The sequence below is a fragment of the Halichoerus grypus genome, chromosome 1 (genome assembly GCF_964656455.1).
Source record: "Halichoerus grypus chromosome 1, mHalGry1.hap1.1, whole genome shotgun sequence".
Classification (NCBI taxonomy): domain Eukaryota; kingdom Metazoa; phylum Chordata; class Mammalia; order Carnivora; family Phocidae; genus Halichoerus; species Halichoerus grypus.
In genome coordinates, this window is record NC_135712.1 from 196,870,948 (window position 1) to 196,885,099 (window position 14,152).

The window sequence follows — 14,152 nt, forward strand, 5'->3', positions numbered from 1 at the left end:
GGCAGGAAATTCACCTGTAGGAGTACTAGAGGATAGGGGTAGGAAAGTTGTGAGTGCAGCCTCTGGACCCACGAACCTGGGCGCCCCGTTCCTTGGGCCACTTCTCTGGGCTCAGATTTCTCATGTGTATGGGTGGCTACCTGTATCTACCCTGTGGGGGTGGTAATGAAGTTTGTATGAAAAAGTTTGGGTTAAACACTTGGCTCAGAGCTGGGCCGGCTGTAAAGTCAAAGGAAATGGTAGTGCCCGTTACTAATATAGGTAAAGTTCCAGAAGCACAGAGAAGTGAGCTGTGTGTCATGGCAGGTGAAGGGGTTGCAGAGAGGTGACAGGTCTGTGGTGCTGCCACCTCACATTCTAGAATTTTGTGCCTGAGCAGCTACTCCAAATTACAAATGAGGAGGGAGGTCTCTTCTGGAAAGCAGGGAATGGAATCAGGAGACCTGCATCCAGGCTCTGGCTAGCTTCTTACTAGTTGTGGAACCTGAGCACAGCAGCAGGCTTGCTGTGTCCTGTGTCCCCACCCCTGTTAAAGTGTTGTCTGTAAGGACTCCATAGAAATGCATAGAAACTTGCTCAGTACTCCCAGAGAAAGAAAGGCTGGGTAGGATCTTGTCAGGGAGATTCTGTCAGCTGTGGAGTCACATTTATTTTTCATGTCCCTAAAAAGGGACACCTGAGTCAGAGTCAGGAGTCGTTCTGGTTCCACTGCTAATTGCTTGTGGGATGTTAGGCAAGTCATTCACTCTTTCTGGGCCTTTCTTTTCCCAGCTGCAAAATAAAGGAATTAAATTAGATGAACTCTGAGGTCAGCCCTGCCTTAATCTATGGTCTTTTAATTTTTTCCCTTTTCTCTGCCCCACATGAGACCTGGATAAATATTTATTGATCCTACAGGTTAGGTCTTGAGCATAAAGACAAAGAAAAACCAGTGCCTTCTGTTTAATGAGTGCTGTGATTTCTGATATGCTTGTGGGAAATATTTTCCTAAATACTGGTATACTCTAGGTATAATGGGGCAAATGAGAGAATAGAACAGAGGCTCACCCCTGTCACACAGGGCAGAATAAGGTACTGAGAAGGTGTCAAGTGGTTGTAACGCTGGCTTGGGTGGATCGGATCCCTCTCTATTCGCTTCCGCCTTCCGAAGCCGCCAATGAGTACACAGCGGTTCGCGTCAATGCGGAAAAACTATAAAGCCCAGAAGTCAATGCGCGGGGAGTAAGTGCTCAAGCACCAATCAAGACTGGTAGGCCCCGCCCCTACAAGCTGAACTTCATTTCCCAGGCGGCCCCGCGGCTCTTCGATTTCTCCTCCCGCCCCCTGCCAGCGAGCCTCGCGCCAAGTCGGGGCGCGCGCGCGCTCGAGCGCGCGGGGCACGTAGCACGCGAGTGACGCATAATATGTGGGCCGCTCTGGATCTGTGGTCGCGCTGTGTGTGAGTGAGGGAGAGTGAGTGCGGGACCTGAGGTGGTGTGTGTGAACTGTGGCCGCTGGCGGGGTCAGGGGGGAGCGGCCGAGCCGCCCGGGAAGGTGAGTGGGGAAAGGAGGGAGACGGCTCTCTGGGAAGGCCGAGAGAAGACAGGGCGCGTGGCCGGGCGGGAGGGAGAGTGGGCGCCGGACTGGGGGAGGGGCGGCACCTGCCTGGGCCGCCGGCGGGGAGGGGGCGGGCCGGGCCGGCGGGGAGGCTGGGTCCGGGGCCTGACAGGACTTTTCCTCCTCCAGATTCTTGGCTCGGGGGCGGGGCCTCCGCGTTCTTCTCCCAGTCCGCAAAAGAAGCTTCCCGAGAGTAACTCTTCCGCCCGGATTGGGGGGCAGGGGTGTGCTTGCCCCTGCCTGGAGGAGGGGTGCCTCTCATTCCCCTCGTCAACCTTTTTCCTTCCAGTCTTTCTATTTTTCTTCCGTACGGGCTGGGGGGCTCCATCTTCCCTGCCGTACGGCGGCCCCCTTCCCAGGCTGTGTCTCCGCCTCCAGCTCCAGTCACCTGGGCGGGCTCTCCCCTCCCTCGGCCTCGTGCCACCTCCCTTTGCACCCGTCCGGCTTTCTGACCGGGCGAGGGGGGCGGAGCTTTCCGGGCACTCCTCCCACCCCCTGGTGGAGGGGAGGGGTGGAGAGAGAGGTGTGTGGGTCTTGCAGCGTGGAACCAAACCTCTTGAGTGCCCGCCAAGCTTCCCGGGAGCCTGTTTCCGGGGGTTCTAGTCGTTTTCAACAGGGGTGACAGGCATTTGCTTAACTCTTGGCTTCCTGGACGATTTCCGTCTCACTTCCTCTTACCCAAGTGTCAGCGCTTGGGTTTCGCATTTGTTGATGAATAATTTTGGAGTGTGTAATGGTTTTTTTTTGAGTCCCAAATGAATCGTCTTTGCATACGTCACATTGTCCTCAGTTTTTCTTTACTCTGCCTTCTCAGTTAAGCCTTTTAATTAGTATACACGTTTAATTATTAGCATCATCTTCCTGTTCTACACGCTTTAATGTACAGAGTGAGGGGTTCATTGGCAGTGTCGTCCTGTAATTTTCTTTTCCAGTGTATTGGAGTTTACCTTTAAGGTTTATATAAGCTTGTATATGTAGACTCTTTAGGAATTGATTCGGTATTTTTTTGCTTGATCTGTCAAGATTTTTGTATATAGCAGTATTATCTATTTTTGAGTGGTGATATATTTTGGATGTTAAGGATATAATAGGTACAGAAAGTGGAGAACATAGAGGAAATCATTTTATGTTCAAAATCTCTTGAGTAGTTGAGCACAGTGTTTTACTGTTCTACCTGTTGTACAGTTATTAAGTTTAATAGGGGAGGAATCTGGTAGAATGAACCACAAGAGTTTGAAGTGAATGCAATTGGGCTTATATCAGTTTCCTTATTATTTTTTTGTCATTGTCATGGACGCTAATAGAAAATTGTTCTGTATGATCTTATATGTCATATTAATTATTGGGTAAATTTTACTTGAAGCTCCAAACTTGGATTTCTCCCCCTTCCCCCTCCCCCCGCTTTTTTTTTTTTTTTTTCCAATAAGGAAGAATGCTTTAAGACATTTGTTTCCCGATTTTAACCTTATGAGATCTGTCCTTAACATGGACTTGATTTTAGGCTTTGGTGTAGTTTCTGCCGAATAGGCCATTAAATATTGTGTATTTGGGGAGGACAGATTTTATGATTTAAACAGTTAAGTTTACAAAATAGCGGAAAAATGATAGAGCTGGGTTAATAACCTATCCTGAAAAATCTTTATCCTACCATTACTTCTCAGAAAGTCTGTTACCTGCACAAGAGTAATAGGTATTATCTGTTTCTTGTGTGTTCGTCCAGAGATACTTTATTCAGGGAGTGGGTGCATGCATATACATACACTTTGCTTTTCTCATTTGATATATATTTGAGAACTGGTTCAAATTAGGAAAGGAAATCCGTCTTAATTTTTTTCAACTTCTTAATTATGGAAATTTTCAAATGGTTGAAAGAGTAGTGAAATGAACACTCGTTTATCCATCCAGATTCATGATTATTGATATTTTGTTATATTTTTTCTGTAGGTGTGGTGTGTATTTCTTATTTTGTGGAATCATTTGGAAATTAGTTGCAGACACATCACCCCTAAATATTGGCAGGCAACCTTTAGGATGAAGACGTTCCACATATTTTTTGTAGGACTTTATATTATTTCATTGTATGGACAGTATTACCGTTTAACCCTCACAACAACCATTTCCATTTTACAGATAAGGCAGTCGAGATTTGGAGAAGTTAAATAACTTGACCAAGATCTCCTAGGTATATCTGCAGAGTTGGCATGTGAATGCTTGAAACCCTTTTCTACCAAGTACCAATTGATTAGTCTTTGGGACTTCTCTCAGTCCATTCTATCATCTGTAAAAAAGGGCAGGGTGTTGTGAAAATTCAGAATAACGTAAGAAATGAGCCAAATATCTGTCTCATATTAATATTCAGTAATTGGTAACTATTGTGTCATTATTGGATAGGCCATAAATTCTGTGTACCACTTAAAGAGCTCACTTTAAAACATGGTGAATTGAGTAATGTACCTTCGCTGTCTATGCACAATAAGATGACTGCACCTTTAACATTTTATATTAATCGTCTTTCATTGATAATTGAATGAATTATCATCGATATTATTTTAGTCTGAGTTTATATTTTTCCTGGGCAAGTGATCATTTCCAAAGTTATAATTATTCTTAAGCATACTTAATTGCAAGTTTTGAAAAGAATATGTTTCTAAATTGAACTCTAAAATTCTGTTATTTTAATGCTCTTGAGTTGACCTTTATTAAACGTAATGTTTGCCTTAAACTTTGGCTTTATGTGCTCTACTATGTTGGTCACAGGTTAACCAATAGGCATTCCCACCTGATCTTTTTTCCATTTTATTTTTTTATTTTTTATTTTTTAAGATTTTATTTATTTATTGGCAGGGAGAGACACAGCGAGAGAAGGAACACAAGCAAGGGGAGTGGGAGAGGGAGAAGCAGGCTTCCCGTGGAGCAGGGAGCCAGATGTGGGGCTCCATCCCAGGACCCTGGGATCATGATCTGAGCCGAAGGCAGACGCTTAACGACTGAGCCACCCAGGCACACCTATTTTTATTTTTTTAAAGATTTTATTTATTTATTCGACAGAGAAAGAGAGAGCAAGCACAAGCAGGGGGAGCGGCAGAGGGCGAGGGAGAAGCAGAAGCAGGCTCCCCACCAAGAAGGGAGCCTGATGAGGGGCTCGATCCCAGGACCCTGAGCAGAAGGCAGATGCTTATCTGGCTGAGCCACCCAGGCGCCCCTTTATTTTTTTATTTTTATTTTTAGTTTTTTAAAGTAGGCTCCGCACTGCACATGGAGCCCAGTGTGGGGTTTGAACTCACAACCCTGAGATCGAGACCTGAGCTGAGATCAAGAGTTGGGCGCTTAGCTGACTGAGCCACCTAGGCACCCCTTTTTTTCCACTTAAAAAAAAATTGTGGTAAAATTCACATACTATAAATTGATCACTAACCATTTTAGAGTGTTCAGTTCAGTTGGCCTTTAGTAGACTAATGATGTTGTGCAACCATTACCTCTTTTAGTTCCAAGACATTTTCATCACCCAATTTCCATCATTCCATATTTCCCCCTTCCCCAAGCCCCTGGCAACCAGTAGGCAGCTTTCTGATGGATTTATCTATTCTGGATGTTTCACATAAATAGAATCCTACAACATATAACCTTTTGTGCCTGGCTTCTTTCACTTAGCATATTTTCAGTTTTCATTAGTAGCTCTAACATCTATCTGTACTTCATTTCTTTCTATGGCTGAATAATAGTGCATTGTATGAATGTAACTATGTTTTGTTTATCCATTCATCCTTTGATGAACATCTTTTGGCTATTGTTTCCACCTTTTGGCTTTTGCGAGTATGCTACTTTGAACATTTGTGTACAAATATTTCTTTGAATATCTGTTTTCAGTTCTTTTGGGTATATACCTTGATGTGGAATTGCTGGGTCATATGGTAATTCTATATTTAACTTTTTCTTAAAACTTTTTGAGGAGGGGCCAAACTGTTTTCCGTAGTCGTGCCATTTTACATTCCCACTAGCAGTGTGCATTCCAGTTTCTCCACATCCTGCCAATGCTTATTTTCTGATTTTTTGTTTAGAGTCATTCTAGTAGGTGTTAGTGGTATCTCACTGTGGTTTTGATTTTCATTTCTCTGATGGCTTATGATGTTGAGCATATTTTCATGTACTTGTTAGCCATTTGTGGATCTTTGGAGAAGCGCCCATTCAGGATCTCTGCCCATTTTAATTAATTAATTTTTGCGAGAGAGAAAGAGCGTGCACATGAGTGAGCATGACCGGGGGGAGGGGCAGAGGGAGAAGCAGACTCTCCCCTGAGTAGGGAGCCTGATGTGGGACTCAATCCCAGGACCCTGGGATCATGACCTGAGCCGAAGGCAGATGCTTAACCAACTGAGCCACCCAGGCGCCCTTCGGCCCATTTTAAAATTGGGGTTTGTTGTTGTTGTTGTTGTTATTGAATTGTAGGAGTTCTTTATATATCCTATCCAGGATCCTTATCAGATACATGATTTGCAAATATTTTCTCCCATTTCATGGTTTGTCTTTTCATTTTCTTGACAATGTCATTTGATGCACAAAAGTTTTAAAGGTTAAGTCTAATTTATCTGTTTGTTGTTTTGTTGCTTATGCTTTTGGTGTCACAAGTAAAAATCCCTTGCCAGTTTCAGGGTCACGAAGATTTACCCCTATGTTTACCTCTAAGAGTTTTATAGTTTAAGCTTCTACATTTAGGTCTTTACCCATTTTGAACTAATTTTTTATGTGGTGTGAGTCAAGGATTCAGCTTCATTCTTTTGCATGTGGATATCCAGTTTTCTCAGCAGAATTTGTTGACATACCGTTAGTCTTTCTACTAACAGTCTACTGGTCTTTCAATAAATTCTTTCCCTGTTGAATGGTCTGGCACACTTAACTGAAAATTAGTTAGCCATAAATGTGAGATTTTATTTCTGGACTCTGAGTTCTTTTGCACTGGTGTATGTGCCTGTCCTAACGCCAGTAGGATAGTGTTTTTTTTTTTTTTTTTTTTTTTTTTTTTTAAAGATTTTATTTATTTATTTGAGACAGAGAGAATGAGAGAGAGAGAGCACATGAGAGGGGAGAGGGTCAGAGGGAGAAGCAGGCTCCTTGCTGAGCAGGGAGCCTGATGTGGGACTCGATCCCGGGACTCCAGGATCATGACCTGAGCTGAAGGCAGTCGCTTAACCAACTGAGCCACCCAAGCGCCCAGGATAGTGTTTTGATCACTGTAGTCTTGTACTAAGTTTTGAAATCAGAAGTGTGAATTTTCCAACTTTGTTCTTTTTAAGATAGTTTTGGTTTTCAATGTTTCCATTTTTGCAAAAAAAAGGTCATTACGATTTTGATAGGGATTGTATTGACTATTGACCACTTTAGAGAGTATTGCCATCTTAACAATATTAAGTCTTCTAATCCATAAACATAAGATGTTTTTCCATTTATTTATTTAGTTCTTCTCTAGTTTATCCCAGCAGTGTATTATAGATTTCAGTGTATAAGTCTTGTGCTTTTTGGGGTTAAACTTATTCCTTAATATTTTATTATTTTTGGTGCTATTATAAATGATACTTTTTTTTTAAAGTTCATTTTATTTTATTTATTTATTTTTAGTAATTTCTACACTCAATGTGGGGCTCAAACTCACAGCCCTGAGATCAAGAGTTGCATGCTCTTCTGACTGAGCCAGCCAGGTGCCCCAGTGAAATTGTTTTCTTAATTTCATATTTGGATTGTTCATTGCTAGCATATAGCAGTATACCTGATTTCTGTGTGTTGATCTGTACTCTGTGACTGCTAAAATTTGTTAATTAGCACTACTAGTTTTTTGCAGATTCTTTCTGTATAGAATCATGTCACCTGTGAATAAGGATAGTTTTACTTCCTCTTTTCCAACTTGGATGCCTTTTTTCTTTTTCTTACCTAATTGCTCTGGCTAGAGCTCTAGTGTGATGTTTAATATAAGTGTGAAAGCAGGCATCCTTGTCTTTTTTTGTGATTTTAGGGAGAAAGCTTTCAGTCTCACCATTGACTATAATGTTAGCTGTGGGTTTTTTTTTTTTTTAATGCCCTCTACCATGTTGAGGAAGTTCTCTTCTGTTCCCAATTTGAGTGTTTTTTTTTTATCCACAGAAGGGTAATGGATTTTATCAGATGCTTTTTCCATATCAATCAGATGAACATGTTTTTTTTTCCGTCATCCTATTAATATGTTACATTAGTTGATTTTTGTATGTCAAACCACCTTTGCATTTCTAGGATAAATCCCACTTGGTCATGATACATATTTCTGTTAATGTGCTGCTGTATTCAGCTTGCTAGTATTTTGTTGAGATTTTTGCATGTGTATTAATAAAAGATATTTGTAGTTTTCTTGTGTTGGCTTTATTTGGCTTAGGCATCAGAGTAATGTTGGCTTCATGGAATAGATTAGGAAGTGTTCTTCCTCTTCTATTTTGTGGAAGAATTTGAGGATTGATGTTAATTTTCTTTAAACATTTTATTAGAGTTCACCAGTAAAGCCATCTCTCTCTTACACTTTTAGGATGTGTCTTAGGAGCTTAATTTTGCTTTTAACTTCTTTGCACAGTTTCTAGATCTTTATCATAAAATGTCCCCACTCTTCCCCCCCCCCCCCAGTATTCCTCAGGATTGTCAAGGTCATGAAAAACAAGGAACAACTCAAAAACTGTCATAGACCAAAGTACATGAGGGAGACATGACACCTAAATGCAGTGTAGTATCCTGGATGAGATCTTGGAACAGAAAAAGGACATGGATGGAAAAATTGGTGAAATCTGAAACAAGTTGAGTTTAGTTAATGATAATATACCAATGTTGGGTTTCTTAATTTTGACATTATTCCACTATTAAATAATACGATGGCATTAGGAGAAACTGAACTGGGTAAGGGGTATATGTGAATTCTAATACCTTTGCAACTTTCTTGTAAATCTAAAATTATTCCAAATCAGGTTATTTTAAAAAATGTGTAGTTAGTGGATTGAGATCAAAAGTACAGCCTGGATTGTTAAAGTCAGAGGTCCGTATTAGTCACACCTGCAGCATTTCCTTTTCTGACTGGCTAGAAAGACTGAAAATGTGGATTCTTCTCTGTAGAAAAGAAGGCTTTAAATTAAAAAGCTTTTTTTTTTTGAAACACTTATTCTCCAGTGACATGAATCACTGTTCACTATTAGAATTGCCTCTACTTTATTAAAACACAATGTTTACATTTTAGAGAGTTGGTGGTATCTTTCACAAGTATTTCCTTTGGTCTTATGGTAGGTATCTTTAGAAGAGTCAATAATAATCCTAGATCAGCCAGTAATCTCTTTCTAGTGTTAGACTGTTTTTATAGAATTGTTGCTGTTTCTGTGAAAATACAAATTTTGCATGGAAGGTCTGACATTTTGATCCTAAGACTGCTTTGGCAAAGAAGTTGATCTGTAAACCATCTAAACATTTGGGTCTCGTTTATCCCTTTTGGAGCCCCTTATAAATAAACCTCTTTTCCTCATGTGGATTTCTCAGGCGGCTCCTGCAAAGCTCGTCTCAGCTCCCTGTCCTTCTGTATCCCTGGGCTGACCGCTCAACCCATCAACTTCTCTATCTCTAGCCTCTCATGCTCCTTCTAGGAAATCAGCTGTGAGAGAGGTTAGGAAGCGTGAAAGACAAATGGGCTTATAATTACAATGCTCCTTCTAAACTTTCATGATACCCACTTTAGTTCTTGGCCTTTTGTTAAGAATTGACAGGGACGGGGCACCTGGGTGGCTCAGTCGATTAAATGTCTGCCTTCGGCTCAGGTCATGATCCCAGGGTCCTAGGATGGAGCCCCACATCAGGCTCCCTGCTCAGTGGGGATCCCGCTTCTCCCTCTCCCCCTGCTTGTGCTCTCTCACACTTGCTCTCTCTCTCAAATAAATAAATTCTTAAAAGAAAAAAAGAATTGACAGGGACATATTATTTATCTTTCATAGAACTTTCCCCCAAAGACTTAGAAGAGCAGAATATTTTGGGGAGTGATTTTTGCCACATTTTCTACTAAAAAAGGTTGCTTCAAAGTTTTGGACCTCAGGGATCTAGAGTAGGGATTTGTGTGTGTGTGTGGTATGTAGGTGTATGCATTTTTTAAAAAAAGATTATAATAATTGTTAGAGAGGCGGGGGGAGTGGCAGAAGGGGAAGGAGAGGGAGAGAGAATCCAAAGCCGACTCCTCCTCGCTGATCAGTGCGGGGCTTGATCCCATGACCAGGAGGTCATGACCTGAGCCGAAACCAAGAGTCAGACGCTTAACCCACTGAGCCATCCAGGTGCCCCACGTGTATGCATTTTTGAGGAGAGAAAGGGACCCTAGCTTTTTGTCTGTTTCTTAGAGGGGTTCCTGATCCTAGAAAGGGTGAGAATCACGATTTTGATCCAGTTCCTTGTCTCAGTTGACAGTGGAGCAAACCGAGGTTGGGAGGGGGTGAAAGGACTTGAAGAAGAGTATCCTGGCTCCCAATGCTGCGTGTCCCATTGTACCACAAATAAAATTATGTGAAGGGTCTGGGAGTTAAGTTTTTTGTTGCTTGCTCATCCCTCTTCTCCCCTCTTCTCACTTTTTTGTAGGAAGCATGTCAGGTTTATTTGCCTGTGTTCATGTGTTATTTACATATATTTTTGATTCCTTAGGCCAAGCCATGACTACAGTAGCGGTGCATGTGGACTCCAAAGCTGAGCTCACTACCCTGCTGGAGCAGTGGGAAAAGGAACATGGCAGTGGACAGGACATGGTACCTATCCTTACCAGGTATGAACAGTTATGTTTTTTTAGAAATTCATTTGAAAAATGGATTGAAAATTGAAAAATTCAGTTGAAAAAATTGGAGGATAGTATGGGAACATTTTCATCTTGACTGAATTCTAAATCCATTTTTTTCTTTCAGAACCAGTCTTTATCTCACTACTTCTTGAAACTTTCTTACTTTTCTTCTCAGGCTGTTGGTCCTTATTCTCCTTCGTAGGTTCTTCTCTTGTCTGTGTTTCACCCTTAGGGTTTTGTTGGTGGTTCTTTTTTCTCTTCACCCTAAATATTCTACCTAGATAGTTTCATTCCTATCCATGATTTAAAACATTATTCTTAGGTTAACTTTCAAATCACTATTTCTACTTCAGATCCCTCTTTTTAAAAATCTCAGACCTTTTTCTCAGCTGCTTAGTGTACACATCTTTACCTGGCTATTTGCAGACACCTGAACATACCATGTCTACAGTAGAGCTTATCATCTTCATTCTGCTTCCTTTCTCATTCACAGTTTGTGCTTTTGCACTCTCCACTTTGGTGTGCAGTGTCTTCTTATACTAACACAGTTTAGTCCCAGGCCCTGAGAATTTCTGCTTTCTCTTCTTCCCCATTCCCCCTTACCACTTCTTCATTAGATACTGATCATGTTTTGACTGGCCTCTTAGGCAGTGTGAATTTTCTCTCCATCTCCAGTTTACCATCTTCTAACATATCCTCCTCTTTGCTGAAAGAGTCCTCTTATACACAGATCTGATTGTCATACCTTTGATCATACCTCTTCTCTGGCTCTATTTTTCCTACAGAATATTTTCCTATACTCTATTTTAGAGTGGCCTACGAATCCATTTATTTATTTATTTATTTTATTTACTTATGTATTTTTTAAAGATTTTATTAATTTATTTGACAGAGAGACAGCTAGAGAGGGAACACAAGCAGGGGGAGTGGGAGAGGGAGAAGCAGGACCCTGGGATCGTGACCTGAGCTGAAGGCAGACACTTAACGACTGAGCCACCCAGGCGCCTCTATGAAGCCATTTATGATTTGGCCTCTACCTCTTTTTTCTGCCTCATAGTGTTAGTCTTCTTCATTAAGGAATAGTACCATATTTTCTAATGTCTGTGTGCCTTTACACTTGCTGTTCCTTTGGCCTGAAATGCCTTTCCTTGGTATGTCTGTCTGCCTGGCAAACTCTCATCCTTTCGAGAAGCAGTTTGAGAATCAGGTCTGTAAAACTCTGACTTTGACATCCCCAGGTAGGTTTGGGCACTCCTTTTTTTTTCTTTTTTAATACTCCAGTCATTTGTGTGTGTGTGTATGTACACACACAAATGTATATATAAAATGTATAATTATAATTTCCCCCATTTTAACTCTTAACCAAATTGTACTATAATTTTTTTTTTGCATGTGTTATTTCACTAAATTGTAAGGTTTTTTTTTTTTTAATTATAAGTTTTTTTAAAGACAGGTACTATACCTTTTTATTGGTGTCTCCACAGACAATGACATGTGCATGCCTGGTACATAGCAACTGTGTGGGACATAATTTTCCTGAATGATGTGTGAAACAGGAGAGTGAAAAATAAAGGCCGGAGAGGGATGCCCATGGTTTTTCTAAGGAGGCGGTCAGTGGAACATGGGGATCTTTAACATTTAATCTTTGATATAGCAGAGAAAAAGGCCTTTTGTTTGTGCAATGATGTATTCTAGAGGAATAAAGAGAACTTATGATCTTATGAAAATTTAAGTGGGGATAAATGCTTTGTTGCTCTTGATACATGGGGAACATGTAAAAAGTACATTTTTTTTAGAAACAGGATTATTGCTTACTGGTGGAACGTGGATTTTAATTTGTAGAGGCAGTGGAGATTAAGAACTACTAATCACAAGATACTTGAAATGCAGCCACAGTGAATTTAAAGAATCTAAGTATTGTGCAGTTAAAATGTGATTATTGGTGTGACTGAGAGGAGAGAGTCATAAATAGGGATGTTAATGTTAGTGGTAGGTTCACTTAATTGGAAAAAATATTTATTGAGTACATATACTAAAGATAGTGTTTTATTTTCAAGATTATTTCACATCCATAATCATATTTGACCCTCAACTTTGTCACTGTGCTATGATACTTAGTAGTGTAAAGCCTAAAGTAGAGGGGCTCTGTCCTCAAGGAGATAACCGTCTGGGAGGCAACTAACAGATATGAAACAATGAAGAGTAGTACAAATTAGTATACAATGAGGTGCTAAACTGGGCAGTATGATTCCTAAATATTGCATGGGTTATGAGAATGGAAAGAACTTGAATGAGTCGGTTTCTTTTATTCACTCAGCAAATATTTGAGGACCTTTTGTGTGTGGGGACTGTCAGATACTTCCCTGAACCTAATTTCATTTGTCACTAAAAGTATCGCTGAGAGCTACATTGTTAAATGACAGCCATCCTTGGAGCTACTTGCAAAAACAACATAGCCAGATAGCGGAAAGCTAAGCTTGAAATTTTGGCTTTTAACTTCTAACTCCAGTTAGGAGTGGTAATCCAGTACAGGATGTGGTAAAGGTTTTTTGGAATAGGGACTTGAAAGATGGTAGAATATAGCTTGATGAAAAGCAAAGAGTCAGGGTTTTCTAGGAGAAGTGAAAAATGTGACTGAAAAAAGCATTGAGGGGAGAAGGAACTGGGACGTGTTTTTGTGGCAGTGAGGAAATGGGCCTCACCTGAGTGGAGGGTGAATATAAGGTAGGAATGGAAAATAAAGTTACATGGAGCAGGATCTTTAAAAGATCTTTAAAGTTAGACAGGAAGTGTTAAGAGACAGTAAAATGAATTAAAAGTATAGTTTATTTTAGAAAGGGGCAATTCCTATCATCCAGATTGTGGGTGTGTTAGTTCACTGAATATTTCCTAAAGTTCTTTCACACGTCTATGGTCTCTCCCTTACCCCCCCACCTCTACTGGCCGCAGGTGTAGGTGTTTTGGTATATTCCTTGAAAAGCAATGAATTTCAGGCTTGCCTATTCTTTTATAGGCCACAAATTTCATGATTTTTTGACAGTTTTCCTAAGAAAAATGTGTGTGGCTTCTTATAACTTTGAGTTTTTATTTATTATTTGTATTGTTATATTATCTATTATAATCAAGCCTTTGACTTGATTCTGTGAAAAGGAACTGGCATTGGGCCAAGCTATGTGAGCATTACCCAGGTTCTGTGGTTTGTTTTTTTATATTACTGAGATATATACAGTACTCTGCTTGATGGATTCTTTACTTGCAAAACTTACCACCTACATCAGGTTAAACAACTTGAGTTCTGCCTCCAGAAGGCTCCTTCCTATCCTGTCCCAGTCAAATCTACCTTAAATTGTTTTTCTATTTATTTTTGATTCTCAGTTTTCATTGTAACAATACTTAATTAGCTCTCACATGTCAGGTTTTATTTTAAGCAGAGAACATATATTACCTTAAACCTCAAGGAAACTCTATAAGATTTATTTTACAGATGAGGCATAGAAAGGTTAAGTAACTTGACTAGAGTCACACACAGTGGAAGAAGTATGATTTGAACCCTGGCCAGCTGGCTCCAGAATCTTTTCACTTCCACTGTGCTATATTGCTTAGTTTCAACAGAACTTCAAGAGAAGTTATTGGTAGATATTACATTGTATAATTGTAAACATATTTTGTGTGGTAGCCCTTTGTGGCAAAGTGAATTTTCAGAGTTTAAAGGGAAGGGTAGAAAAGTAGATATATTTTTGAGCCTTAATG

At 40.4% G+C, this 14,152-nt stretch overlaps 1 protein-coding gene across 1 annotated transcript in view; it reads left to right on the forward strand.

Moving 5' to 3' along the window:
- Positions 1-1,378: 1,378 nt before the first annotated feature.
- The window catches only part of DCAF1 (DDB1 and CUL4 associated factor 1), a 73,616-nt gene continuing 60,842 nt past the window's right edge, over positions 1,379-14,152 (forward strand). Inside the window, exons 1-2 of the mRNA XM_036074896.2 lie at positions 1,379-1,533; positions 10,273-10,390. Of these exons, the coding sequence (XP_035930789.1) occupies positions 10,281-10,390 (110 nt within the window). The 5' untranslated portion in view covers positions 1,379-1,533; positions 10,273-10,280. The remainder of the gene's footprint in view (positions 1,534-10,272; positions 10,391-14,152) is intronic.